Below are 26,218 nucleotides of genomic sequence, written 5' to 3' on the forward strand. Positions count from 1 at the left end.
AAGTTCCTACGTATAATTCTCCGGCATAGGATCGTTTTGAAGAAGAAAAAAATCTATCCTTTTAACATTGAAAACCCAAAGTCGCTAGGAAGAGATGGCAATTACATTCCATTTCCCTAGAGTGATGATCTGTATACCTAGTTCTCAAAATGCGCACCTTTTATTTGATAAATATTTCTGTCCTCCACAATTCACATGCTCCGCAGAATTTTGTGGAATTCCGCAGAATTCTGAATTGAGACACAGGATTTCATTTATGAGTAGAGAAAAAAAGTATAGCTTTAGAGCGCTGGAAAGCTTGTTGACATTACACATGATGCATATAACGTTCAAATTGCCAAGTTATATTTCCCATGCACAACGCAACAATCACAAATTCACGAAGACTTCATATAGACTTGAGGTTAACTTGACACTCCCTAGAAATGTGTAAATGACGATTATTTTCAGAACGGTGTGATAGGGTCACCCCAACACCACTTGACTCGTAATTTTGAAGACTCTGAAAAAATAAAACGTCTCAGTCATTCTAAAAATGTTCAAATAATTTTTATTTTCAATTTTTAACCCGTCAGCACTCGCGCCATTTCACCGAGAACCTTTACTCGCGCCGCAAGAGAATCTCTGGCGCATTACGCGCGCACTAGTTAGACAGAGAGGTCCGAGTTATCCATCGGACTTAATATACTACAAGATCTATGCGCGCGCTCTCGCGCGCGCTGATCTACTCATTTGTTGAAATGAAGAAATGGAATTAATTGAATTTCATTTTCTCATGAATACCTTATAAATATTGATAATGAATCAAAGAGAATTCGACTGATGATTGAAGTGAATAGCGAAGTAGAGTAAAAGAATCTATAAAGAATTTTTCATTTTCAATTAATTATCTTCAATTTTTTAAAATAATCGGTCTCCATAAAAGAACAGGATTTATTAATTTCACCGATAATATATATACATGTGAAATATATCAGTAGCGAAGCGGTAAACCGGGTGAAGTCGATTTTGACTTTTGGTCAATTTTTGACGAATATCTCGGAATCTAAAAGACACAGCAAAATTTTTCTCATAACATTTTTTATATTCGTCAAAAACTGGTCAATAGTCAAAATCGACTTAACCCGGTTTACCGCTTCGCTACTGATATATATTATAGACATAAGGGAGGGTGGGGTAAAATGGACACTTGAAACTTTTTTTAATTGTTCATAACTCGGAAACAAATTTATCAGTTGAGCGCAGTTAAGGCTCGTCCCAAAGGGAAAGAATTGTTTTTTGTATTGAAAAAAAAATTATTGAATTTCATCAACATTTCAACCCCTCATTAATATTTTTAAAAAAGTCAAAAGTGTTCGTTTTACCCCAACTTCCCCTATATGACGTGAAAAAAAAATTTACCTCTGAAGAATTTGAAATTATGTCACTGAAGGATTTGAAAATGCCGCGTGTTTTTTTTGTGAATAACTCGTGTCACATTAGAGATTATAATCTCTGACATATTGACCAATCAGAATTAAGGATTAGTGGTCAGGCAGTTTCGAGGTATTTCGATATAAAACAACTTCACGTTTCGTTCATCATTAGTAAATAGGAAGGATTGGCGGCGTGTCATCGAAAACTGTTTTTTCCGCTGCTAATAATGTAACTTAAGACATTTTCAATCATTACAATATCATTTGGAAATGTTATAATTTTATTTTTCGTGTATAATGTGAGGAATCTATACCTTCTACTAATTGATTTTATAGAAAAAGTCCCAATTAGTTCGATTACTGGTCTGGTTCGAACGCTGGTTGGTTCATCCTATCACGCCGGCTGCTTTTGAGTTGCAGTCCATTGTGGATGGAGTGAGTGCACACATGAGAACCAAAACCTAAATTGAGTTTGGTTCAGCTGTCTGCTCACACAAAACTGTAAATCAAATTTTCCAACATCTGTTGATTCGAGTGTGAAACAATGGTCATAACTGACAAAACCTATATTCCTTCTGACGAGGAATTGACAGTTCAGGAACTCAATATTTCTTACCCTGTCCTGCAGGCAGCTTCATTCTACGTTGGAAAGGCCTGCGAACATCACAATAACGTTAGTACAGAGCATATTTACTTCATTCCAATGCGTAATGACATTAATTCTCACTAGAATGTTATCAATGACTGGTAATTAACAACAAAGTCGTACGAAAAAAAATCCATCTCTGATGTTACGTAAGATTACTGGCAAAACATAACCTTTATGCTAAACTTCAAATTTTCCGTAATTTCTCAATTACATTTTTACATTTTTTTTAAATTACGGGAGGGCGGGGCAAAACGCACACTTTAGACTGTTTTTAATTATTCTTAACTCAGGAACAAATTGATCAATTGAGCTCAGTTTAGGCTCGTCACAAAGGGAAAGAATTGTGCTTTGTATTGAAAATAGTATATTTCGTAACGAGTGCAAAAAAGTGTTTTTCGGCGAGTGGGAGGTTTATATCACGAGCCGAAGCCGAGTGATATAATCCCACGAGCTAAAAAACATTTTTTCACGAGTTACGAACAATATTTCTCATCACAATGTGGCGGAAATGTTCACTTTTCGTCACAGCGTGATGAAAAAAAAATTATTAAATTTTATCAACATTTCAACCCCTCATTAACACTTTAAAAAAAGTCAAAAGTGTCCGTTTTACCCCAACCTCCCCCACATTTTTTTTCGTAATTGTTGATGACGGACGAATGAGCCGATAAAATTGATTACAATGTCTGTCTTGAATTTTATAACCGTACGGATAGCGTGTTTACATTTTTAGTATTAATTTCAGGAATTTGTTTTATGTCGCCGTGAAGAAGGGAATCCAGTTAAATGCGTGAACGAGGGAAAAGCTGTTACTGCATGTGCATTACAATTTTTCCAAAAGTTGAAGAAAAATTGTCGCGCTGAATTTGAGCAGTACTACAATTGCTTGGACAAGTCCAGTGGAGAATCTTTATTTGCACCGTGAGTGGCATCATAAAGATTAAATCATACACAGCAGCAACGAATGTCTGATTTTCACACGCCTTTTGTAGACATTTTTCAGACACTAAAAACGTCGGAATAAACTGAAAATTTGTCTGACTTTCAGATGAAGAGGTACCCAGGCATCTTGATTCATGTTTGAAATTCAGACAAATTTTGATTTTAGGGATGGGTGGGGCAATACAGACACCAGATTTCAATAATGAATTGAATTGGATCAAATCTACTATTCAGACTAATTTCAGTAGCGAAGTGGTAAACCGGTTTAAGTCGATTTAGACTATTGGTCAGTTTTTTAATTTAAAAATTTAATAGAGTTGAAGTTACTGTGCATATGACTGGCTAGTCCTGCAGTTCAAATGTGATTACTTATGTAAAAGATGAACAATGTATTCTAGTAATATCAATATATCAATATGTAATATGTATTATGACATGTAATGTTCAAATATTTTGTAAAACTTGAGGTAACCAATATGGCTCTACTATCAACATTTATAGATCTTAAGGGGTTGGGGAGCAAAAAACGTAAACACCCGAGAGGGTATACAAAAGACGAATAAACTAAACTAATAGAGTTGAAGTTTATTTGTCAATAAAACTCTTCCAACTCTAATTTCTCTCTATAAAATGATACCGACACGACTCTGGTGGAAAATGTCTGTTGAAAATGTTCTTGATTAAAAGTTGAATAGGACCAACTTCTTCGGGTGCCCATTTTACCCCACTCTTGAGTAATTTTTGAGTGTAATTGAAAAATTACACTTCATTCAACCGAATCGTAATATGAAAGTCTATCAAAGGCGATAATAAACAACGATAGATATATATAAAATTCATCAATCAATCCATCAACAATTTTCTTTTCAGATGTCGCAAAACTCAGGCGGTTTTGGATAAGTGTGTCCTGGACAAATTGAACGTGGAACGCCCATCATACGGCTACTTCTGTGAAGTCAAAGTACACGATTCAAAAAGACCCAAACCAGTTGAAGATCTTCCTGAGTACGAAGACAGAGTTCCTAAACTACCTAAAGATGCACCAACACCACCTGCGAGGTTCAACGCCAGATGGATATGGATGACTTAAACGAGAAAATACTGCAAAAAATTGTGCTCTTTAAAGATTATTAGTCTTCGTATGTAACATTGATGTACACTTGGATCTCTTGTATAACTCTGAAAGGGTCTTCGTTTCTACAGTCCATCATGCCGGAGTAACGATGGGCAGTTTATTCAAGTGATTCAGATATAAATAAAATTATTGATTTAATTATCAATTGTCAGGATGTTGATTCTTTCTGAATAAATGGGGAATTGAATTGTCCAGTTTGCCCCGGATGTCCATATCGCCCCCATATATTGAATGAATAGAGAGTTTATGCAGAGGAAAACAACCTCCAGATATTAAAAAAATATGACCGTCGCTTACGCTCAATCGCTTTGAGTTAGAAGGGAAGCAATATCTTCTTTTCCTTCTGTCAAACTATTGTTGTCTTTTGAGGAATATTATCTCATCTCGAAAAAATACATATCTTTTCATTCAGTAACTTCCTCCTTAGCCCGAAGAGCACCGACTTCTTGTCTGAAACCTACCATAAATTCTCAAATATGTAGGGGAGGGTGGGGTAAAATGGACACTGGACTTTTTTTTAATTACTCATAACTCCGAAACAAATTTATCAATGAAGCTCAGTTTAGGCTCATCACAAAGGGCAAGAATTGTTCTTTGCATTGAAAAAAAAAATTTTTTAAATTTCATCACCATTTCAATCTGTCGTTAACATTTTTAAAAAAGTCAAAAGTGTCCGTTTTCCCCCAACCTCCCCTATGCGATGTTTTTCGCTCAAGAACTGATTTTTGTGATATTACGTCGATTTTTTTCTTAGTATACCCCATGATACTAACTCAAAGACACAAATCAGTAGCGAAGTGGTAAAACGGACACTTTAGACTTTTTTAAAATTATTCATAACTCAGAAACAAATTGATCAATTGAGCTCAGTTTAGGCTCGTCACAAAGGGAAAGAATTGTTCTTCGTATTGAAAAAGAAAATTATTAAATTCTATCAACATTTCAACCCCTCATTAAAATTTTTAAAAAAGTCAAAAGTGTCCGTTTTCCCCCAACCTCCCCTATGCGATGTTTTTCGCTCAAGAACTGATTTTTGTGATATTACGTCGATTTTTTTCTTAGTATACCCCATGATACTAACTCAAAGACACAAATCAGTAGCGAAGTGGTAAAACGGACACTTTAGACTTTTTTAAAATTATTCATAACTCAGAAACAAATTGATCAATTGAGCTCAGTTTAGGCTCGTCACAAAGGGAAAGAATTGTTCTTCGTATTGAAAAAAAAAATTATTAAATTCTATCAACATTTCAACCCCTCATTAAAATTTTTAAAAAAGTCAAAAGTGTCCGTTTTCCCCCAACCTCCCCTATGCGATGTTTTTCGCTCAAGAACTGATTTTTGTGATATTACGTCGATTTTTTTCTTAGTATACCCCATGATACTAACTCAAAGACACAAATCAGTAGCGAAGTGGTAAAACGGACACTTTAGACTTTTGTAAAATTATTCATAACTCAGAAACAAATTGATCAATTGAGCTCAGTTTAGGCTCGTCACAAAGGGAAAGAATTGTTCTTCGTATTGAAAAAGAAAATTATTAAATTCTATCAACATTTCAACCCCTCATTACAATTTTTTAAAAAGTCAAAAATGTCCGTCTTACTCCAACCTCCTCTATTTCCGAATCTAAGCGAAATAGCGAAATTTTCGTAATCACATTTATTGTAGCTCTCAATCGGCTCTACAAAAAAGGTTATAACAAAAATTGTGTCATCTCCCTTAGATTCCGAGATATTCATTGAAAACTGTCCAGCAGTAAAAATTAACTCGCACCATTTTACCTGTTTGCCACTGAAATGTCTATTGTCACGACACTATTCAAAAACTGTGTCATTTGGCGGGTCACTTGGATATCTAGAGGGCGCTGATGGCAGTTCCAACCTTTTTTTTCTTATCGCAGAATAGACTTTTCCATCGAGTTTCGCAGTGAGGGTTTCTTACCCTCCTTTCCAGAAATAATAAATAAATGAATAAATAAACATTCCATACCGTAACCGTAACTGAACAGTGAAAGTTCCACATACCCCAGTGACTGCAGTGAACTTGTGAATTGTTCTATATAATGAATCCACGAGTGAAAACAATAAAAGGTGTGTTATGTTTATTATTGAAGTACTGCAACTGACAGGACCCTTCGGTATAGGAAAACACGTCTTCAGCGACGACAGAAGAATATAGAAAGAGAGAGGACGAGAGTCGATAGACGAATGCAGAACATTAAGCCTTAAATATTTGTTCTCCAGCATATTCTTGAGAGACAGAAAAAAACAGTTTTCAATTGACGTGTTGTTCTTTCCTATTATTATTACGTAATTATTGCTTCATTCTAGTGTCTCAAGTACTTCTGGAGGGGCTCCTCAATTAGGTTTCGATTATTTTTCTGTCGATGGCGAAAATTTAGGTGATTACCCCGAGGGGGAGAGGTGTTAATTAACTCGGGAGCTGGTGACAGCAGCCATTTTGAGGTTAAGATTGAGCACCGAGTGGTCGTTGATCGTCGTTGATACCGTCTGTTATCACCTGATCATTATTGGAATGGATTAGAACAAACGAAAATAATGGAGAGGATCATTATCTTCGTTTGTTCGAATNAATTTCTATACGATTTTTTCAAATTTCATTGAAAAGTCAACAGAAAAACGAGCATTCCACTTACTCATCAATTTTTCATTCATCGGGAATGAGCTNGTGTCATCTCCCTTAGATTCCGAGATATTCATTGAAAACTGTCCAGCAGTAAAAATTAACTCGCACCATTTTACCTGTTTGCCACTGAAATGTCTATTGTCACGACACTATTCAAAAACTGTGTCATTTGGCGGGTCACTTGGATATCTAGAGGGCGCTGATGGCAGTTCCAACCTTTTTTTTCTTATCGCAGAATAGACTTTTCCATCGAGTTTCGCAGTGAGGGTTTCTTACCCTCCTTTCCAGAAATAATAAATAAATGAATAAATAAACATTCCATACCGTAACCGTAACTGAACAGTGAAAGTTCCACATACCCCAGTGACTGCAGTGAACTTGTGAATTGTTCTATATAATGAATCCACGAGTGAAAACAATAAAAGGTGTGTTATGTTTATTATTGAAGTACTGCAACTGACAGGACCCTTCGGTATAGGAAAACACGTCTTCAGCGACGACAGAAGAATATAGAAAGAGAGAGGACGAGAGTCGATAGACGAATGCAGAACATTAAGCCTTAAATATTTGTTCTCCAGCATATTCTTGAGAGACAGAAAAAAACAGTTTTCAATTGACGTGTTGTTCTTTCCTATTATTATTACGTAATTATTGCTTCATTCTAGTGTCTCAAGTACTTCTGGAGGGGCTCCTCAATTAGGTTTCGATTATTTTTCTGTCGATGGCGAAAATTTAGGTGATTACCCCGAGGGGGAGAGGTGTTAATTAACTCGGGAGCTGGTGACAGCAGCCATTTTGAGGTTAAGATTGAGCACCGAGTGGTCGTTGATCGTCGTTGATACCGTCTGTTATCACCTGATCATTATTGGAATGGATTAGAACAAACGAAAATAATGGAGAGGATCATTATCTTCGTTTGTTCGAATTAAATTTCTATACGATTTTTTCAAATTTCATTGAAAAGTCAACGAAATGCCAATTTTTTGAGCAGCAGACAAACGAGCATTCCACTTACTCAATTTTTCATTCATCGGGAATGAGCTTTCACGGAATAATTCAATCATTCTTTAAATTCCATTGAAAATTTCATTAAATTTCTCTAAACAATTTTTCAATGAGAAAACTAATTGAAATTCAACAATAGACCTCAATTCTTATGTCCGAATTATTACGAATTCAGAAAATTCTCATTTAAAAAAATACGAAGTAACGAAAATAATGGAGAGGATCATTATCTTCGTTTGTTCGAATCAAATTTCTATACGATTTTTTCAAATTTCATTGAAAAGTCAACGAAATGCCAATTTTTCGAGCAGCAGACAAACGAGCATTCCACTTACTCAATTTTTCATTCATCGGGAATGAGCTTTCACGGAATAATTCAATCATTCTTTAAATTCCATTGAAAATTTCATTAAATTTCTCTAAACAATTTTTTAATGAGAAAACTAATTGAAATTCAACAATAGACCTCAATTCTTATGTCCGAATTATTACGAATTCAAAAAATTCCCATTTAAAAAAATCCAAGAGAACAATCAATACAGAAAAATTAAAATCTGTTGACTTTTTAAAATCAACTATCCAACCAGTCCAGAAAATGCATAGAATTTCTTAGTAAAATTCATTTTCTACAAAAAACAAAATTTTCACGACTGCCTAAAAGATATTGATTTAATTCTGTTTTCGCTTTCAGAAATGTCCAACCATGTACTGAATGGAATACTGAAAAGTAACTTCTGGATCTCAACCACTGAATATCATTGCTGAATAATAAACCTAATTAAACTAGAATAATTTAATCGCCAGAGGAAAATAAGGCGAAAATTCAGTTTAAAAAATCATGTCGCAAGTGGATGTTCCCCTCGTTCTACCATCTATCAATAATAATAATAATAATAACAATATCAACAACAATAATAATAATAATAATAATATAAATAATAATAACATAAATAATAACAATAATAATATTAATAATAATAATAATAATAATAATAATAATCAGAATGGTGGAGCGGATAATAATCATAGTCTGGCAGGAGCCATTGCGCCAGGACTAATAAACCGTGCGCGTAATAACAATAATCAAAATGCACTTTATCACATGAGGGATAGATTGTTCCATGCGCTCTTCATCAAAGCAGCGTTGGCCTATGCTAGGACATTTCCAAAGCCTGTGAGGAGGTTTATAGAATTCATAGTTTTGTTAAAGGTAATATTCACTTTGAATCTGTTCCTATCGTTTTTTTACCTCGATTTATTTTGTAAGAATTTTTATTTTTATTTTTTGGGACTCATAGTTGTTTGTGAAGATTTGATGCATCCGTAACTTTTGGAAGAGTTTCAAATAAAAAAATAACGTAATTTTGAAAAGAAATTGTTTTATGCATTCTATTCTTTATGCTCCGTATTTGTCGTATAACATTCTCAATTTTTTGAAAAATTAAGGCTCGGGTGGACTATCTTTCGAACGTTATCTCGATGTTTTTTTTCATCTTTCGTCATTTGAAATTGTCAATTGAGTCCTGCATCATGCAGAAGTTTTGAAAAATTATGAATGAATAATAAAAAAAAAGTAGAAGAAATTCTTAATTTTTTCAAAGAGCATTTTTAATTTATATTCAGAATAAGTTGAATAACAAGAAATTGAAAAATGTAGCTGATTTACGGTGACAAATGGCGGCCTGTCACCCAATATCATGCAGGGGGAAGACTGATTTCGTAAATCTTTTCCCACACTGCACAGAGACATTTATTACGGAAAAGGCTCTTTGAAAAAAGTTGTAATATTTTGGAGAATTTTTTAATCACACTTTTATCACATAAAAATGGCAGATGACTACATACCACTGTTTTGAAAATTGAGATACCTAGCTGTCACTTCCTATGAGGAGTTAGTGTTTTGTTATCCACCATGGAAAATGACAGCTAATAGATAATTTGCCACAGCGAATCAGATATTTGTAATTTCCACTTTTTTCAACTCATTCTGAATCTCAATTAAAAACGCTCGTCGAAAAAGTTCAGAATTTTTCCTTTTTTTTTATCATTCTGTCATAATATTTGGGAATTTCTACATGATGTACCACTCAATTGACAATTTTGGATTACGAGAGATAAAAAAAATCCAGATAACATTCGAGAGAGAGTACACCCGGGCCTTAGATAACAAACTGATAACAATAATAACATACAGTGAGTATACGATATTATGTTATATTACATATACCATTGTAGATCCCTAATGTATTATAATATAGTACAGTACAGTGTAGAATATAATATAACATAGTATTATCGTAATATCATTAATGTATGTTATCATCATTTATAAAAAACCTAATGACACAATCCGCAGAATAGATTGGCTTCAAAAAACGTTACACTCGATTTTTTCCTAAAGAATACTTTTCAATAGTTTCTTTGAAAAATGATTGCCTCAATTTTTCCAGACGACTCTGATTATCAAATTCTCATAAAAACATCAATACCTGCATTGTTGATATATTAAAGAGAAGATCACCTGGATGATGCTTTCTATATTGTTAATCAGCTATAATGTTTTTGGACAAATTCAAAAATAAATTTCTATTTGTTTCCAGGCAATAATGGCATTTTTTGTCATGGCGTACATACACATAGTATTCTCCCGTGCGCCAGCGAATTGTTTGGAGCATGTGAGGGACGAGTGGCCGAGAGATGGAATCTTAAGAGTAGAAATACTGAGGAATGCCGGTGAGGATTATAGTATAGAAAAAAGTTACGCGAAAGAGGAAAAATTGCGTCAAGAAAAAGGCGATGATTTGAGCAGTGTACTCGGTATATTAGCTAGAGATGGGTGAGTCCTCTTCTTGATCTTTCATCATGCCAGTGCTAATGTTTCCAATTTCTTCGCTTTTGCCAGATTCATTAATATTGAGCCATCAGCTGTTGACGAGGAACGCGTGATTGCGGAAAATGACAGTGGTCGACAGAATTTTTCGTTTGGGGGTGAAACCGTTCAAGAAGCTACTCTCTCGGAAACCATACCAAGTCCGAATCTTGAAATGACTAATGCGAGTATAAACCGACCGCTGTCGACGAATTTGTGGGAGGGGCTGGTCACAGAAACTTCTGACGTGAGTGCGATGCAGTATTTGAATATTAATCCATTTCCTTGGGGGACATTCTTGCCGATTTATCGTGGGGATTGGGATGAACTCGACAATTGACCCCGCGAAGAGTAGAAACGAGTCGAATATCGTGAAAAATGTATTGAGGGTCAAGTGAGGGAATTGTCAAGGGTCAAATTGAAATTCATGACACTGACGTTGCTGAGTTTTTAGAGAATATCTCCGAATCTAAAGAAGATAACGAAATTTTCGTGATAACCTTTTTTCTAGAGCACATTGAGTGCTACAAAAAAGGTTTTACCGAAAATTTAGCTATCTCCCTTAGATTCCGAGATATTCACTGAAAAGTGGCCAGTAGTCACAATCGACTTGAACCGTTTTACCACTTCGCTACTGAATTATACATGACTTTCGTTTTCCGTCTTGGATAATTCATTTTTAACGGTAATATTTGCCACTAAGACCTTTGCCACTGAGATAAAATTGAAAATCTCTGGTAGAACCAGTTGAGAAGTAAAAATTTAATACTCAAATGAAGGTCAGCTTTCAAAAACTGCAAAACTTTGCGTAATATTCATATATTTTTATGGTTATCGTGATTTGAAAGAAGAGAGAAAAGATGTTCAATAAAAATCCTAAATATTGAAAAAAATAAAAAATAAAAATAAAAGAAAATTCTAAAATAATGCAGAATAAGAAAAGACGAGAGAAAAGACGACAAACGTGAATGCAATTCACCGCCACTCCTTTCTTGGAGACAAGATCTGCCATTTAAGAATCGAGATAATTTTCAATTGATTGAATAAGGAAAGATAGTCTCGAGAATAAAAAAATTGAGTCAGCCCTGATGGAAAATGACAAAAAGAACTTTTTCTGACTCGAAATAATCACATGGTCGAACAAAAATCGAAAAAGCATTCGAGATAAACAAAACTTCAAACGCTTCTAAATAAAAGCAATAGTATAAAAGAATAAACGTGGAATTCGTAACCGTATGATTTATATTTTCCAATTGTGATGTGCAGGCATCTGATGCTGCCATGTCGCAAAATCCGAATGCTACGGAGAAAAATTCCAGTGCAGACATGGATAACGAGGAGAGTGTCGCCCAGACTCTTAAATCCGAAGTGCCAGAGGTTGAGAAGCTGTTAACAGCAGGTAATTACCCTCTGATTTCCAACGAAAACTATAATTTTACCTAGGGGAGAGAGCAAAAAAAATTTTTTATCCACTTTGTTTTGCCAGAAAACAAATAAATTTGAAAAAGTTAAAAAACAAAAGTTGATAAAAAAAATTGTTGATAAAAAATTTTTTTTGCTTGAATTTCGTCAAACCGTCGTTTTTCGATTGCTTCATTTTGCCTCACTTTCCCTATTTCCCTATTTCTAGAGTTACTTACAAAATTCCAAATTATATTTTTGCATCTTTCACTGAGCAATATCTTCGGCTCATCAGATATCATTTCATTAGTGCTATCTGTGTTATGAATTAGTTTTTCCGGAGGACGAGTACATTGTTGAGTACTCCCTTGAGTATGGTTTCCTTCGGTTATCCCCTGCCGTCCGTCAGAGACTCAACATACCTGTGAAAATAGTTACATTGGATCCACTGAATGACAAATGCTTCGGGGATGCATTCTCCAGATTGATTCTTGATGAACTACTTGGCTACGATGATCTTCTCATGGCGAGCATCAAAACTTTAGCCGAACATGAAGATAATAAAGGTTTTTTACGGTGAGTGGACGGGATTTTAATTTTTTTGCAAAGAGAGAATTTTCTAATAGATCATTTTTAAATTGGCTTGATAATATGACTTGAGGGGAGTCTACTATGAGTTTTAAAAGTCCTGTGTTATTGGAGTGAGACTTTTCATACGTTAAAGATCGAGTATATAGATCTGAAAACGAATAATTAGTGCAAAAAATTTTTTTGTTATTTTTCGTTTGCCCGACAACGCTTAAAATGCTAAAAACAGTCCAGGGCCTCCAATTTTGAGCTACAAAAGATTTTTTTTTTCAAAATTTTCAGAAAAATGTGTGGAACAACAATTACGAGCCAGTTTTTTGGAATCCGACTCCTACACAGCTGATTTCGGTTTTTTTTATATTAAAAAATTCACGATTTGTGTAAAAAAATACAAAAAAAAGCAAATTTAGCCATGTAAGAGGTGAATTTAAAAAAATCGCTAGTAATTGTTGTTTTACATATTTTTCCGAAAATTTTGAAGAAAAAAAATCCTTCGTAGCTCAAAAATTGGAGGCCGTGGACTGTTTTTGGCATTTTAAGCGTTTTCGGGCAAACGAACAATAAAAACAATTGTTGCACGACTTTTAAAACTCATAGTAGTCTCCCCTTAATAAAAGTGGAAATAGGGATTTGCATGAATTTTTTTTCAATAGTCTAGTATCAAATTTGGGATCTGAATAATTTATTTTTCACTCTGCCCATCTCTAGTTATTTAAAAATGGTTCACTCTCCCTCGCTCTCCCTCATCGTATCCATTAACTATCACATTAATTATTTTCATTTTCATCTATTTCTCTAGAAATGTTGTCACCGGTGAACACTATCGTTTCGTCAGCATGTGGATGGCTAGAACCTCCTACGTGGCTGCATTCTTCATCATGCTCGTATTTGTAAGTCAAATATTTTGGATTAGCATTTTTTTATTGTCTTCATTTTTTCACCATCCCCAGACGGGATTTTTTCTCATTTAATCGCGATCTCTTCATCAAATTTCAGACGGTGTCAATCTCAATGCTCCTTCGCTACTCTCACCATCAGATCTTCGTATTCATCGGTATGTATAAGAGCCATCACAGCATAAATCTCGCTGAAGAGAACTTTTCACGAGAACGAGAGCATCACTTGAACTTTCTGAAGTTCATGATTTTCTGAATCGTCGAAATTGGGGGAACTTAGTTCCGCACATGAAATGCCCGATCCAGTTTTCAATGAATATCTCGGAATCTAAATGAGATAGCAAAATTTTTGCTATAACCTTTTTTGTAGAGCCGATTGAGAGCTACAACAAAGGTGATTACGAAAATTTCGCTATCTCCCCTAGATTGGGAAATATTCCTCAAAAACTCAACTGGGAGATGAGTTGACTTGAACCGTTTTACCAATTCACTACTGAATTCGTTTGTGATGGAACGAAAGAGAGTTTTGGTCAAAAAAATGTTGGGATTCCCCTCAAATTTCATTCATTAGGAGTTTGTAAAACTAGAATCTACAGAAAATTCACAGATTATTTCGGCTTTTACATTTGTTTTTCCATTCTTTGCAGTTGACTTATTCCAGATGTTGGAATTTAATGTGACAGCCTCCTTTCCAGCGGCTTCACTACTGGTAGTTATACTAGCACTTGTCGGTAAGTGTCAATGAGTATTCACGAGTCTCGATAATTTGCATATGAAAAATGTATAAACAATGAAAACTTTAAGAGTGATTGTGCAGAAGGAACGGAATTCAATACAGACTATAAAAAAAATTGTTCTGTTTAAGTAAAAATTTAGAACAAGTTTCTAGTTTCCAGAATCAAGTAATCTTTGCATGTATTCGCTGAAGACTAATCGGAATTGAATGCAAAAAAGTATTTTTCATGTTTCAGGGATGGAAACTATAATGTCGGAATTCTTCAATGATACCACAACCGCTTTCTATATCATTTTGATTGTTTGGATTGCGGATCAGTATGATGTTATTTGCTGTCATACCCCGATTACGAAGAGGCACTGGCTGAGGTGAGTAAAATGTCGTAGAGTGTTTCCAGATCTAGCATTTTTTCTTTTTCATCCATTCATCTGTCCATTTATTGGATTTTTCAAAAAATCAGGATGATTTTGTCGTTGGATAATCATCTTGAGACATTTGACATGAAATTCAGGATGATTTACCCATTGCATAATCATCCTGAGACATCTGACATGAAATTCAGGATGATTTACCCATTGCATAATCATTCTGAGACATCTGACATGAAATTCAGGATGATTTACTCATTGGATAATCATCCTGAGACATCTGACATGAAATTCAGGATGATTTACTCATTGGATAATCATTCTGAGACATTTGACATGAAATTCAGGATGATTTACCCATTGGATAATCATCCTGAGACATCTGACATGAAATTCAGGATGATTTACCCATTGGATAGTCATCCTGAGACATCTGACAGATGAAGTTCAGGTAAAAATCTAAATTTATCGCCATTTCAAATGAATTCTTTGCATTCTTCCAAACATGACTTAATACGATATCCTCTATGAATGTATGAACGCCATCTAAATTACATTTTTTTGCTCTTGACGAAACGCATCGTGAATATGACTTTTTTCTCGTGTTTTCAGATTTTTCTATCTCTACCACTTTTCGTTCTACGCGTACCATTACCGATTCAACGGCCAATACAGCAGTCTCGCCCTTGTTACGTCGTGGTTGTTCATACAGGTAAATTCTTACATTAAGTTAAACTCAATTGTTCATTAATTCCACGATCCGCAGACGAGTCATTTCGATGGCGCTTCATTTCAGGATTACAAATTTTTGAAAATTCGGGAAAGTCATCAAATGTCTTCTTATTGTAGGAAAATTTTGCCTAAAATATCGAGAGGATTATATTTGAATTGAGCCACATTTGTTCGTATTCTGTATTCTCTGGTATTTTCACCCAGCGAGAAAATTTTGAATAAAAATCATGAATATTCAGCGTCATTCAAATTACATTTTATGCAGAATTTTTTTTTCAACATTCGTTCTTTATAAATAAATAATTGAAATTATTTAAACTTTCGGAAACCTTATTTTTTAAGGCATGAAATCGATCTCTGCTAAAATTCTGAATACGAATAAAATAGATGAATGATAAATAAATAATCAATAAATGATAAATAAATGATTTTTATTGTGAAAAATTGATCGGTTATAAATTATTTATAGAAGCTGCTCGTGATTTTCAAAAAATGCACTTTTTAAATTATTATTCCATCAATCTTCCTCCAAACGTAAACTTTCTGAGGCGTCCGGAAACAGGGTCAAATAGGACTCAAATGAAAGCTTGTGTGATCATTGACACGCCTTCTCCATTTGCTTATAGCACTCGATGCTGTATTTTTTCCATCATTACGAACTGCCGGTGATTCTACAGCAAGCACAACTTCAACAAATACTGCTGCGCAATCATACGCCGGCTCCAGCACAGCCGCCAACCCCCAGTACCGCTCCGACCACACCTGGGCCCACGCCAACGTCTACACCATCAGGAAGCCCATCGACTCCTACCAATGAACAGACTCAACAGAACTACATCAGTGAACTTTCACAACTGGATCTTGACTCTGATAATCCAGAGGCCTCGGTGCAGCCCACCAATACACCTTCAACGAGTAGTAATGTCCCAACGATATCGGAAGAGTTGGAAAATCAAGGTTTGTTAAAATTAAATTTTTGTGTCCAGCCATTTTTCGTTGTAAATAGAGATATTGTGAGGTTTGTCATCGGGGATGATTAACATTTGCCCATTAATATTCAGCGTCATAATATAAAGTAATATAGTAGTATATATAGTTAATATTCAGCGTTTTGCCCATTTATTTATGGCATTATTAAGAGGCACTGGAACTCATCATCGAAGTAAAAATTTGATTCTAAGTTTATTCGTCGTCAGACGACTATTTAGCAAAACTCAAATTCTTACACATAGATATCAATATTATTATGATGATGATAAGAAAAATCATCATAACAATATCACCATATGATCATCATCATTGATTATTGATGATGTAAGAAAAATTGCAGGAAATTCTATTGAAATTGTATTCTATCGAAAAATTGCTCTTGATGTTTTTTTTTATAGAAGTATTCAACGAAAAATATTCTCTTCTATAAAAAATCAATAGAATTTGATTTTCCTATTGAGGTATTTTCTACCCAAATTCTTATACTATAGATACCAATGTTATTGATGATGTAAGAATTTGAGTTTTGCTAAGTAGTGGTCTGACGACGAAAAAACTTGAAATCCAGTTTATACTTCGATGGTAAGTTCCATTGCCTCTTGAGAAAATGTTCCCATTGATACAAAAATTACGTAATTTGATTGATCTTGACCACATTAATTGACCGGAGGTGTCACGTCATTCAAGGTCATCTGGGCATTTCGGATTCATCATTTTCAAGTCACTTTGTCAATTAAAAAGCAAACTGGACTGGTTTACGTTGAACTTAATTCGACATAAATTATCGACTGAAAAATACATACAACAAAATTTGATAGAAAAACCTAGTGAATGCAATTTGAATACAATTTCGCCAGGAAATTCTATTGAAATTGTGTTCTATTGAAAAATTGCGCAGTCTTTTGATGTTTTTTTTATAGAAGTATTCAACGAAAAATATTCTCTTCTATAAAAAATCAATAGAATTTGATTTTTATATTGAGGTATTTTCTACCCAAATTCTTACACTATAGATACCAATGTTATTGATGATGTAAGAATTTGAGTTTTGCTAAGTAGTGGTCTGACGCCGAAAAAACTTGAAATCCAGTTTATACTCCGATGGTAAGTTCCATTGTCTCTTGAGAAAATGTTCCCATTGATACAAAAATTACGTAATTTGATTGATCTTGACCACATTAATTGACCGGAGGTGTCACGTCCTTCAAGGTCATCTGGGGATTTCGGATTCATCATTTTCAAGTCACTTTGTCAATTAAAAAGTAAACTGGACTGGTTTACGTTGAATTTAATTCGACATAAATTATCGACTGAAAAATACATACAACAAAATTTGATAGAAAAACCTAGTGAATGCAATTTGAATACAATTTCGCCAGGAAATTCTCTTGAAATTGAGTTCTACATGTTGAAATTGACATTGTATTGAAAAAAAATTGGACAATTAAAATTATATTGAAAAATTTGGCAGCCTCTTGATGGTTTTTAAAAGAAGTATTCAACGAAAAATATTCTCTATGTAAAAAATCAATGGAACTCGATTTTCCTGTACTTATTCTATTGAGATATTTTCTATCAAAATTCCTCGGTTGAAATTTTCTCGTTTTTTTTTCTTTAATCCTTCCAGTGAAAGGAGAAAAATAGAACGAGCAAATCTTGGAAAATTCATGTCGAAAAATTTCTGCGGAACATCTCTGACTAAAAAAAGTTGTATAGAAAGACGGAATTCTACTGATTTTCTGTATATAATAATTTCTATTGGACATTTTTTAAAAGAAAACACAGTAAAGCTGCGAAATTCTCCAAAAGAATCGGCCAAAAATCCCTCCATTTATTGTTGCAGCTACCGACCCGCTGCAGGATGAATCCTCATCTTCAAACGTGGATGTAGAAGCAATAACTTCCCACGAGCCCGAGCAACAAGAACTTACTAGGGAAAGAGAGGACACCAAATCCGGTGGTTCCAGCTCTAACGAACCGTCAACGTCAGAGGAGTACGAAGTAATCGAGTCATCCAGTGAAACATCGAAAAATGTTTCTTCACCATCAGCAATTATAAATGATTGAAACGAATTACATTTTAAAAAATTGACCTGGTGCTATTTTTCTCACCCAAACTCCTCATGCATTCCAAAAATATGAAATAATGAAAGGATGTTGTGAATATGTGAATATGTGAATGAACTTGAATTATTCCTAAGAACTTCAAAAACAGTATTTTGAGGAATAGTCCTAACAATATTGTTGACTCATTAATCTTCAATAATTTTTACTTGGCTCTTCGTCTCGAGAAACCTTCATTGACAATTCCTCCATAGTCTAGTGATCAAAAGCAAATACATTGAGGACTGACGTATTATGGGAAGTCTAACGAATATTCGGGAAAAGAATATTTACAGAACATCGTTTTATTATCGTTTTAACATCCAGACAACACAACATGTTCATAAGAATATCATCACTTTGTTCAAATAAAAAATATAGAACTATAGGAATATAGTTCGCTTTATCATTTATGCTTCTTATGTTTATCTTGACTTGATAATTTCTGGGCTTGAGTCCCAGCGGGTTTTGGATTCACTTGGTTTTTGTGCTTTTTACTCTCCACGTGTTGAGCGAAGCTGTTCTCAGATGTGAAAGACTTATCACACGGAGCGCAGTAGTAAGAGCCTGAACAATTAATATTAAATATCATATTTCGCCCCCTGAAGAGCATTGAGTACACCGAGAGAAAAACAAACGCGTTGTCAAACAAGTCTTGTTTGGGCCGACAAAATCGCTAGTTGAAAATTGCCAAAAAAGAATTTGTTTGGTTCGAATTTGAAAGTCTCAAACATGAATCATTGTTCTGCTTTCGACAGCGACGAAATATTTGGCTCAAGAGGCGGATAATTCACACCAGACGGTGCCTTTTCAGGATGAAAATATCGTACAGAGGAAAATTTATCAACAAATATTTTATCCCTAATTTACAAGATTGCTGTCATATCATTATTATTGTTTCATTTAAGGGTTCATTTGTTGTCTGTGATTATTAGACAGTCGAAACGAAAAACTACTATCCCTTGTTTCGCATAAAACGAAGATTTTTCGGGAGCAAAATGCGTATGGGAGTATCGAATAACGAAGGACTAGTGCTAGAAATGACATTTCTTGCGTCTACAGAGAATGCAATTTTTTTTAACTACTAAATCTATTTTTGCGACAAAAATTTTTCATTCTGGCGCACTCTCTGCATGTTTGGCACAAAAAATCCTTTTTTGATCATTTTCAAAAAACTATTTTCGTGGCACAGTGAGACTTGTTTGAGAACTTGGTCGTTTTTCTCTCAGTATAGTGAAATGTGCTCAACATATAGTAGACTGTTGTTATAGTCGCATGTTCCCTCAAACAACGACTGTCAACTTATATTTAATAATATACCTGAAGGTGTTCTGCAGATGGAGTAGTCAATCGTCGTTGCAGTAACCACATGTTCAGTCGGAGTGACTACTAGTGAAGAAAAATTATGAAAAATATAAATTAGACGAGGAAAAAACACTATTTTCAAAAATTAAAGAATGACAATTTTTCTCAATTTTTTTAAACGCTCACCAGTTTCTGTAGGAATCACCCCATTCAACCGCAACATTTTCTGATGCCTTATCCCCCTCTTGTGGGTCTCCAATTGCTCCAAACGATTAGCAGTTACTCCACAGAGATCGCACCTCAAAGCGCCTGAGTAAGTTGTAGCTGCGGGGTTGTACATTTGGGAATTCGGTAGATTCGGAATGAGCGGTACAACGGATTCAACGGCTTCGGGGACGATTGAAGGACCCTGAGCCTCTAATTGAAAACCTGCACCGATACCGAATCTCCCTGTTGGGTCTACTGGCACTGGTGGAACTGACCCTTTCTTTGGACTTCTGGAAAACAAGATACTTTCAAATTGCGGAAAGCGTTTAGCGGTGCAATGTGAAATTGCGCAAACATTACTTCTTCTTTGGAGCACCAGTCGTAGCTCGGAGATGCTTTTTTCCAGCGTAATGCTGGGATGCATCAGCCTGAGACGTAAACCACGTCTTGCAGACCTAAATGTTATCGAAAATGAAACCATTTTTTTATCATTTCTTCGGCACTGAAAATCAAGTTTTTCCATATTCGAGAATAATTCTGTTTATTTCTTTTTATGATGTAGAGACAAGAGAAATCAACTTTATTTTCATTAGAAATAACTAATTGTAAGCGATTTCACACAAGGGGATTCACTTTGAAATTGACAAATCACCTACTACTACTACACTGAGAGAAAAACGACAAAGTTCTCAAACAAGTCTTACTTGTGCCAAGAAAATAGTTTTTTGAAAATTATCAAAACGATTTTTTTGGGCCAAACATGCAGAGAGTGCGCCGGAACGAAAAATTTTTGTCGAAAAAATAGATTTAGTAGTTGAAAAAAAATTGCATTCTCTGTAGAGGCAAGAAATGTCATTTCTAGCACTACTCCTTCGTTATTCGACACTCCCATACGTATTTTGCTCCCGAAAAATCTTTGTTTTATGCGAAACAAGGGATAGTAGTTTTTCGTTTCGACTGTCTAATAATCACAGACAACAAATGAACCCTTAAATGAAACAATAATAATGATATGACAGCAATCTTGTAAATTAGGGATAAAATATTTGTTGATAAATTTTCCTCTGTACGATGTTTTCATCCTGAAAAGGCACCGTCTGGTGTGAATTATCCGCCTCTTGAGCCAAATATTTCGTTGCTGTCGAAAGCAGAACAATTATTCATGTTTGAGACTTTCAAATTCGAACCAAACAAATTCTTTTTTGGCAATTTGACGTGTTTGACGTGTTTGTTTTTCTCTCAGTGTAGGAAATTCCAAAAATACAAACAGAGAGCAATGTCAATAAAATACTAAATCCACTGGGCAGGAGGATATTTAATATTATTCACTATTTTATTTCTGAATTATTAACCTCGTTTTTGTAGCTTACAACTTCTATGAACATGAGATTTTATAGTCCTTGTGGTTTTTTGTATAAATATTTAATCTTGTGTTTGACTTCCACATTTGTCTCTCGCAATAAATAGTTCATTTAACATGATATTCAACTCTTAATGCTTACGAATTAATCCCCAGATTTTTTGGGGTAAAAAATTGAGGAATACATACATCACAGTAAGAACTCCAATCGCTCGAGGTGGTCGTAATGGGGCCCTCGTCAGTCTTCAATTTTTTCACACTCTGATTAAGGAACATGGAGACCTTTTTCTGGTGCGGTTTGCCCTCGTAATGCAATTTGGCTTGCAGTGTTGAATTCATCTGAAATGATTACTCCAAATTGAGTTTCTGGTCAAATTAATCTGAATTCACTGTTGCAATGTTTTATACTGGGAAAAGAGAAATACTCTAAGTGAGTCCCACCGTGACAGTGCATAATTCAAAATATACATAAACGATAATGAAAAATCTTCTCTTTGATTCATACAACTGCATTGCAAAGATCACACCGCAGAGGCTTCATGAGGGCTGAGAGCTCCGACTGGGCACTCGCGACTTTTTCTGTAAATAAAGAGAGATCGGAGTAGAAAACACGCAGTGTGACAGAAGCCATTTGACATGTTACATGTGACCATTGTGACTATTTTTACGAAACATAGAAAAAAGTTAGACTGGCACTCTGATCCGTGCTATCCAAAAATAATTATTAATCGAGAGAAACGGAAAATTTCCACCGGAAATATTTGTTGAAAATTTTTTTTAAATTGACCTGTGCTGAAATACGAAATTTCGTCAAAAATTCACAAACTCAAAAATTAACGTTGTGGACGTAATAGAATCTGAAAAAAATTGAAAAAAAAAATTTAGGACTTTTGAATGTGAATGATAAGAAAATCATATAAGAAGCGTCAGCAAAATTAAATTTTTGAAGGTACACCATGTGAATAGGGGAGGCTGGGCTAAAATGGACACTTTCGACTTTTTTTCAATTATTCATAACTCAGCAACAAATTTATCAGTTGAGCTCACTTTAGGCTCGTCTCAAAGGGAAAGAATTGTTCTTTGCATTGAAAAAAAAAATTGAATTTCATCAACATTTCAACCCCTCATTAACATTTAAAAAAAGTCAAGTGTCCGTTTTACCCCAACCTCCCCTAATTGTCGAAAACTCGTGCTTCGCATTCCTGATTTTTTAACAAAAAAGATTAATCATCTAAGGGTTAACCGCCTAGATAGGGAATAATACAGAATTATTTTTTCATGTTTCATGACATTTCTAGGCACTTCCACCCAAAATTATGAAATGGAAGGAAATCCCAATCACATAGCTTCCACTCGGAAGCAAAAGTTAACGGAAAGCCATTAATTTTCTCAAAGCTTTACCTGCGTCTTTGGCAGGATCGACCTGCTCAGCCTTCCTCTTGAAATTGGTAGCACCACTCTCATTATTTATTTCTGGAGCGAAAGTTTCAGTTTGATTCTCTGACCATTGTGAATATATGCCAGTGCTGTCGGCGTCTATTGGCACCCACCAGGGCACCATTTGCCCCACCGGTGGCTGTGGAACCGGGGGTGGCATGTAGGGTAGAGGTGGCATGACATGAGAACTTGGGAGGTCATGGGGATTCATCTGTGGGGGAATATTGGGGATTATGGGAGGATTCACTTGTGGCACAATTGCTTTATTTTCTGATGGGAGTCCTGCTGGTATCGGGGGCTCAGCAATTTTTTCAGGCGGTAGGGGCGGCAATGGAGGTGGCAGATTCTCTTCCAATCCTGAAAATTAAAATTAATCATTTATAATGGATCAATGAAAGAAATGTCAGTGTCTCGAGCTTAGCGATAGTCATATTCATCAATCATAATTATCCTTAAATTGTGAAGTTGCCAATTTTTCAACATAAATCTTAAAAATTCACATATTAAATTAACCATTCAATAGAAAAAGTCAACAGAATTCGATTTTTCTATACAACTTATTCATTTCATATATTTTCTATAGAATTTGCTCGACTCAAATTTTCCAAGTTTTTTTCACTTTTTTTTTCTTTCTTTCTCATCAAGAAAATCAAACGAAAAAACTTGGAAAATTTGAGGCGAGGAAATTCTACAGAAAATATCTCAATAGAATAAGTTACACAGAAAAATTGAACTCCATTGACTTTTTCCACTGAATATTTTCTATTGAACATTATTGAAAATTTTACATTTTTGGTTCAATCCTTCATTTAAGGATATCCTAGCATTTTTTACAGTTTGGTAGAGGCCAGACTACAGATTCAGCTATTTTCAATCATCAAATTTGTCAATTGAATTGCGTGAGAGAAATTTGAAAAAATCATGAATATTCAGCGTCATTCAGATTTCATTTTGCACAGAATTATTATTTTTTACAACATTCGTTGTTTATAAATAAGTCATTGACATTGTTTAAACTGTTGATTGTTTGTAAATTATTTATAGAAATGCTCGTAATGTTCAAAAATTTCAATTTTTTAATCCTTTCATCAATTTTCCTCTAAAAGTAAACTTTCTCATTTTTTCCATATTTAAAAAATGTTTTCTAACGGTTCAATATCGAGATTAAAATTCAAACATGCAAAGTTCAGATAATAAAATCAAAAAAATTGTAAAATGTCCGGAAACTTAGGGTCAAATGGAGCCCAAATGAAAACTCTGATGTTCGACTTCACAAGTAGATTAGCATGTCACCGGAGAAAAAAATAGCCAAAGTGGATATCCTTTAAAAAAAACTCTCTTACTGTTTTTCCAAATCATCCACCATCTTGTCCACAGCTTCCTTCTTATAAATCAAACGAAAAAACTTGGAAAATTTGAGCGGAGGAAATTCTGTAGAAAATATCTCAATAGAATAAGTTACACAGAAAAATTGAATTCCATTGACTTTTTCCACTGAATATTTTCTATTGAACATTTCAATAGAATCGTCAAAAGCTAATAGAATATTTCAATAGAAATTCAATAGAATTTTCGAACGAATTCGATAGGTTTTTCTATTAAATTTTTTTGTCCGTGTAGTTTCAGCTTCACTACAAAAAATAGAAAGTGTTCAATAATCTCCATAATTTTTCGAAATTCTGGGAAATCTCCGCGGTTCTACCGGTCGACAGTCCAAGTCAATACAATAGATCATTTTCACAATTGCTCACCCGGGACTTCAGGATTTTCAATGCTTTTTCTCGTCGACATCTTTCAGTGTTTCCTTCAATGTTAAACAGCAGAGAGCTCGTCACCCCTGTAAAACGACATAATCGCCGAGCGTGTAGGTTAATTTCCACAATGAGCGATTCGGATGTGGGCAATCTAATAATTTTTCCTAGCACTTACCTGGTTCACTACAGCAAGTGATAATCCCAGAGGAAACATTTGATTCCAACGGACGCTGATGTTTTCAAACTCTCTCGGTAGATTTTCACGACAGAAAATGCACGAATGTCTTGCAAACAAATTGTTATTTAGACTTCTTTCTTCTTCTGTTCGTTATGGTTATATCCGCCACTCAAAGAAAGAGAGGCAAGCACCATTACTCCTCCGAGGAGAGTTCTTGTTCTGCCCTAAAGAAGGCGCTAGTAGTTTTCTTATTATCCGCCTTATCGGGGGGTAAATTATAATAATACATAATAATTATGTAAATTACCTCGACGGATTTTTTACATTTTTTACATTCCTTCAAAAGCTTGCAATTTTTGATTACTAGAATGTTTTATTTTATTCCGAGTGACGAAGACGCAGTATTGGACATATAAAAAATAGTATACTTCGTAACGAGTGCAAAAAAGTGGTTTTTGGCGAGTGGGAGGTTTCGCCTCCGGCTCGTGATATAATCCCACGAGCTAAAAAACATTTTTTCACGAGTTACGAACAATATTTTTCATCACAATGTGGCGGAAATTGGACTTTTAGGCACGCGGAGCGTGCCGGAAAGTTCACTTTTCGTCACAGCGTGATGAAATAGTATATTATGGCCCGAGGACAGATAAACAGCGAATTTTAATTTCACTTTGTTTGGTTAGAACGCGGTTCTCGGTACTTGAGGCATAAAATATCATTTTATGTCCCTAGGATCGTGAAACTGCGATTAAACTGCACATCGACTGAAAATATCCCACATTGCCAAGTATTTCATTTTTTTATCTTTCGTAATCCAAAATTGTCAATTGAGTTCATCATGTAGAAATTCCGAGAAATTATGATAGAATGATAAAAAAAAATAGAAAAAATTCTGAACTTTTCCGAAGAGCGTTTTTAATTGAGATTCAGAATGAGTTGAAAAAGGTGGAAATTACAAATATCTGATTCGCTGTGGTAAATTATTTATTAGCTGTAATTTTCCATGGTGGATAACAAAATTAATCACGTCATTACCCCTTCCTCAGCGATTTTCTGATGATTTTTATTTTTAAAAATGAAATTCCAAAATTGGGAAATTTCTTGTCTTCTAGCGGTAAACGGTCTACGTCACTAATTTCGTAATTGGAAAAAGAATTAAATATTCGTATTATCACGGCGAGATTACCGTCTGGCATATTATCCTGATTGTTTTGCATAAGATATGAAACGCAAAGTAATGAGGAAATTGTAAAGGAAAAATAATATTTATAACTTTGTATTCGAGTCGATGGGGGCACGCACGGTATATAACAGAAATCTCTGTAGAAATAACACGACACGTTTTCTGCAGAATGGCAGGTCGGTTCAGAATCTTCTTTCTCTCCGCAATTATCTTCGCCACTATTTTAGTTATCAAAGGTGAGTGTATTGTTATGTAAAGGAAAATGTTGTTAATTAACTTGGAGACCACTGTTCATTGATTAGAGTAGTTGAAAAAT

The 26,218-nt window shown here is 34.7% G+C and overlaps 4 protein-coding genes across 13 annotated transcripts in view; 2 read left to right on the forward strand and 2 right to left on the reverse strand.

Annotated features, from left to right (window-relative positions):
* Positions 1-1,778, reverse strand: part of LOC107043723 (GDP-fucose protein O-fucosyltransferase 2) — a 7,085-nt gene extending 5,307 nt beyond the window's left edge. Inside the window, exons 1-2 of one of the 3 annotated variants that reach the window (XM_015265314.1) lie at positions 1,730-1,778; positions 158-502 (exon numbers count right to left, since the gene is read on the reverse strand). In XM_015265314.1, the coding sequence (XP_015120800.1) occupies positions 158-315 (158 nt within the window). In that variant the 5' untranslated portion in view covers positions 316-502; positions 1,730-1,778. Of the gene's footprint in view, positions 1-157; positions 629-1,729 lie in introns of those variants that run through there. The other 2 variants (XM_015265315.1, XM_015265313.1) reach the window with 2 other exon arrangements.
* LOC107043724 (NADH dehydrogenase [ubiquinone] 1 alpha subcomplex subunit 8) lies at positions 1,559-4,286 on the forward strand. The gene is made up of 4 exons (XM_015265316.2): positions 1,559-1,644; positions 1,752-2,088; positions 2,810-2,985; positions 3,877-4,286. The coding sequence occupies exons 2-4, from the start codon at positions 1,960-1,962 to the stop codon at positions 4,094-4,096; spliced, it is 525 nt and encodes a 174-aa protein (XP_015120802.1). The 5' UTR covers positions 1,559-1,644; positions 1,752-1,959; the 3' UTR covers positions 4,097-4,286.
* A 1,761-nt stretch (positions 4,287-6,047) lies between these two features.
* LOC107043727 (membralin) lies at positions 6,048-18,467 on the forward strand. 7 transcript variants are annotated; one of them, XM_029126514.1, is made up of 14 exons: positions 6,048-6,234; positions 6,475-6,609; positions 8,487-9,005; positions 10,396-10,631; positions 10,698-10,911; positions 11,931-12,063; positions 12,398-12,641; positions 13,453-13,543; positions 13,650-13,707; positions 14,197-14,280; positions 14,521-14,653; positions 15,266-15,365; positions 16,012-16,342; positions 18,219-18,467. In XM_029126514.1, the coding sequence occupies exons 3-14, from the start codon at positions 8,634-8,636 to the stop codon at positions 18,440-18,442; spliced, it is 2,220 nt and encodes a 739-aa protein (XP_028982347.1). In that variant the 5' UTR covers positions 6,048-6,234; positions 6,475-6,609; positions 8,487-8,633; the 3' UTR covers positions 18,443-18,467. The 7 variants fall into 7 exon arrangements, with proteins under 7 accessions (XP_028982347.1, XP_015120813.1, XP_015120814.1 ...); XM_015265327.2 differs by having other exon boundaries at positions 6,048-6,609; XM_015265328.1 differs by lacking the exon at positions 6,475-6,609 and having other exon boundaries at positions 6,220-6,234.
* A 300-nt stretch (positions 18,468-18,767) lies between these two features.
* Positions 18,768-24,988, reverse strand: LOC107043728 (zinc finger protein 385D). 2 transcript variants are annotated; one of them, XM_015265330.2, is made up of 9 exons: positions 24,717-24,988; positions 24,539-24,624; positions 22,752-23,144; positions 21,856-21,929; positions 21,540-21,689; positions 20,351-20,445; positions 19,970-20,280; positions 19,799-19,864; positions 18,768-19,045 (listed from the first exon to the last, which is right to left on the reverse strand). In XM_015265330.2, the coding sequence occupies exons 2-9, from the start codon at positions 24,576-24,578 to the stop codon at positions 18,885-18,887; spliced, it is 1,290 nt and encodes a 429-aa protein (XP_015120816.1). In that variant the 5' UTR covers positions 24,579-24,624; positions 24,717-24,988; the 3' UTR covers positions 18,768-18,884. The 2 variants fall into 2 exon arrangements, with proteins under 2 accessions (XP_015120816.1, XP_015120815.1); XM_015265329.2 differs by having other exon boundaries at positions 19,799-19,867; positions 24,717-24,986.
* Between the last annotated feature and the right edge of the window lie 1,230 nt (positions 24,989-26,218).

The sequence above is a fragment of the Diachasma alloeum genome, unplaced genomic scaffold (assembly GCF_001412515.2).
Source record: "Diachasma alloeum isolate Michigan unplaced genomic scaffold, Dall2.0 Dall_scaffold_00622, whole genome shotgun sequence".
In the NCBI taxonomy this organism is placed as follows: domain Eukaryota; kingdom Metazoa; phylum Arthropoda; class Insecta; order Hymenoptera; family Braconidae; genus Diachasma; species Diachasma alloeum.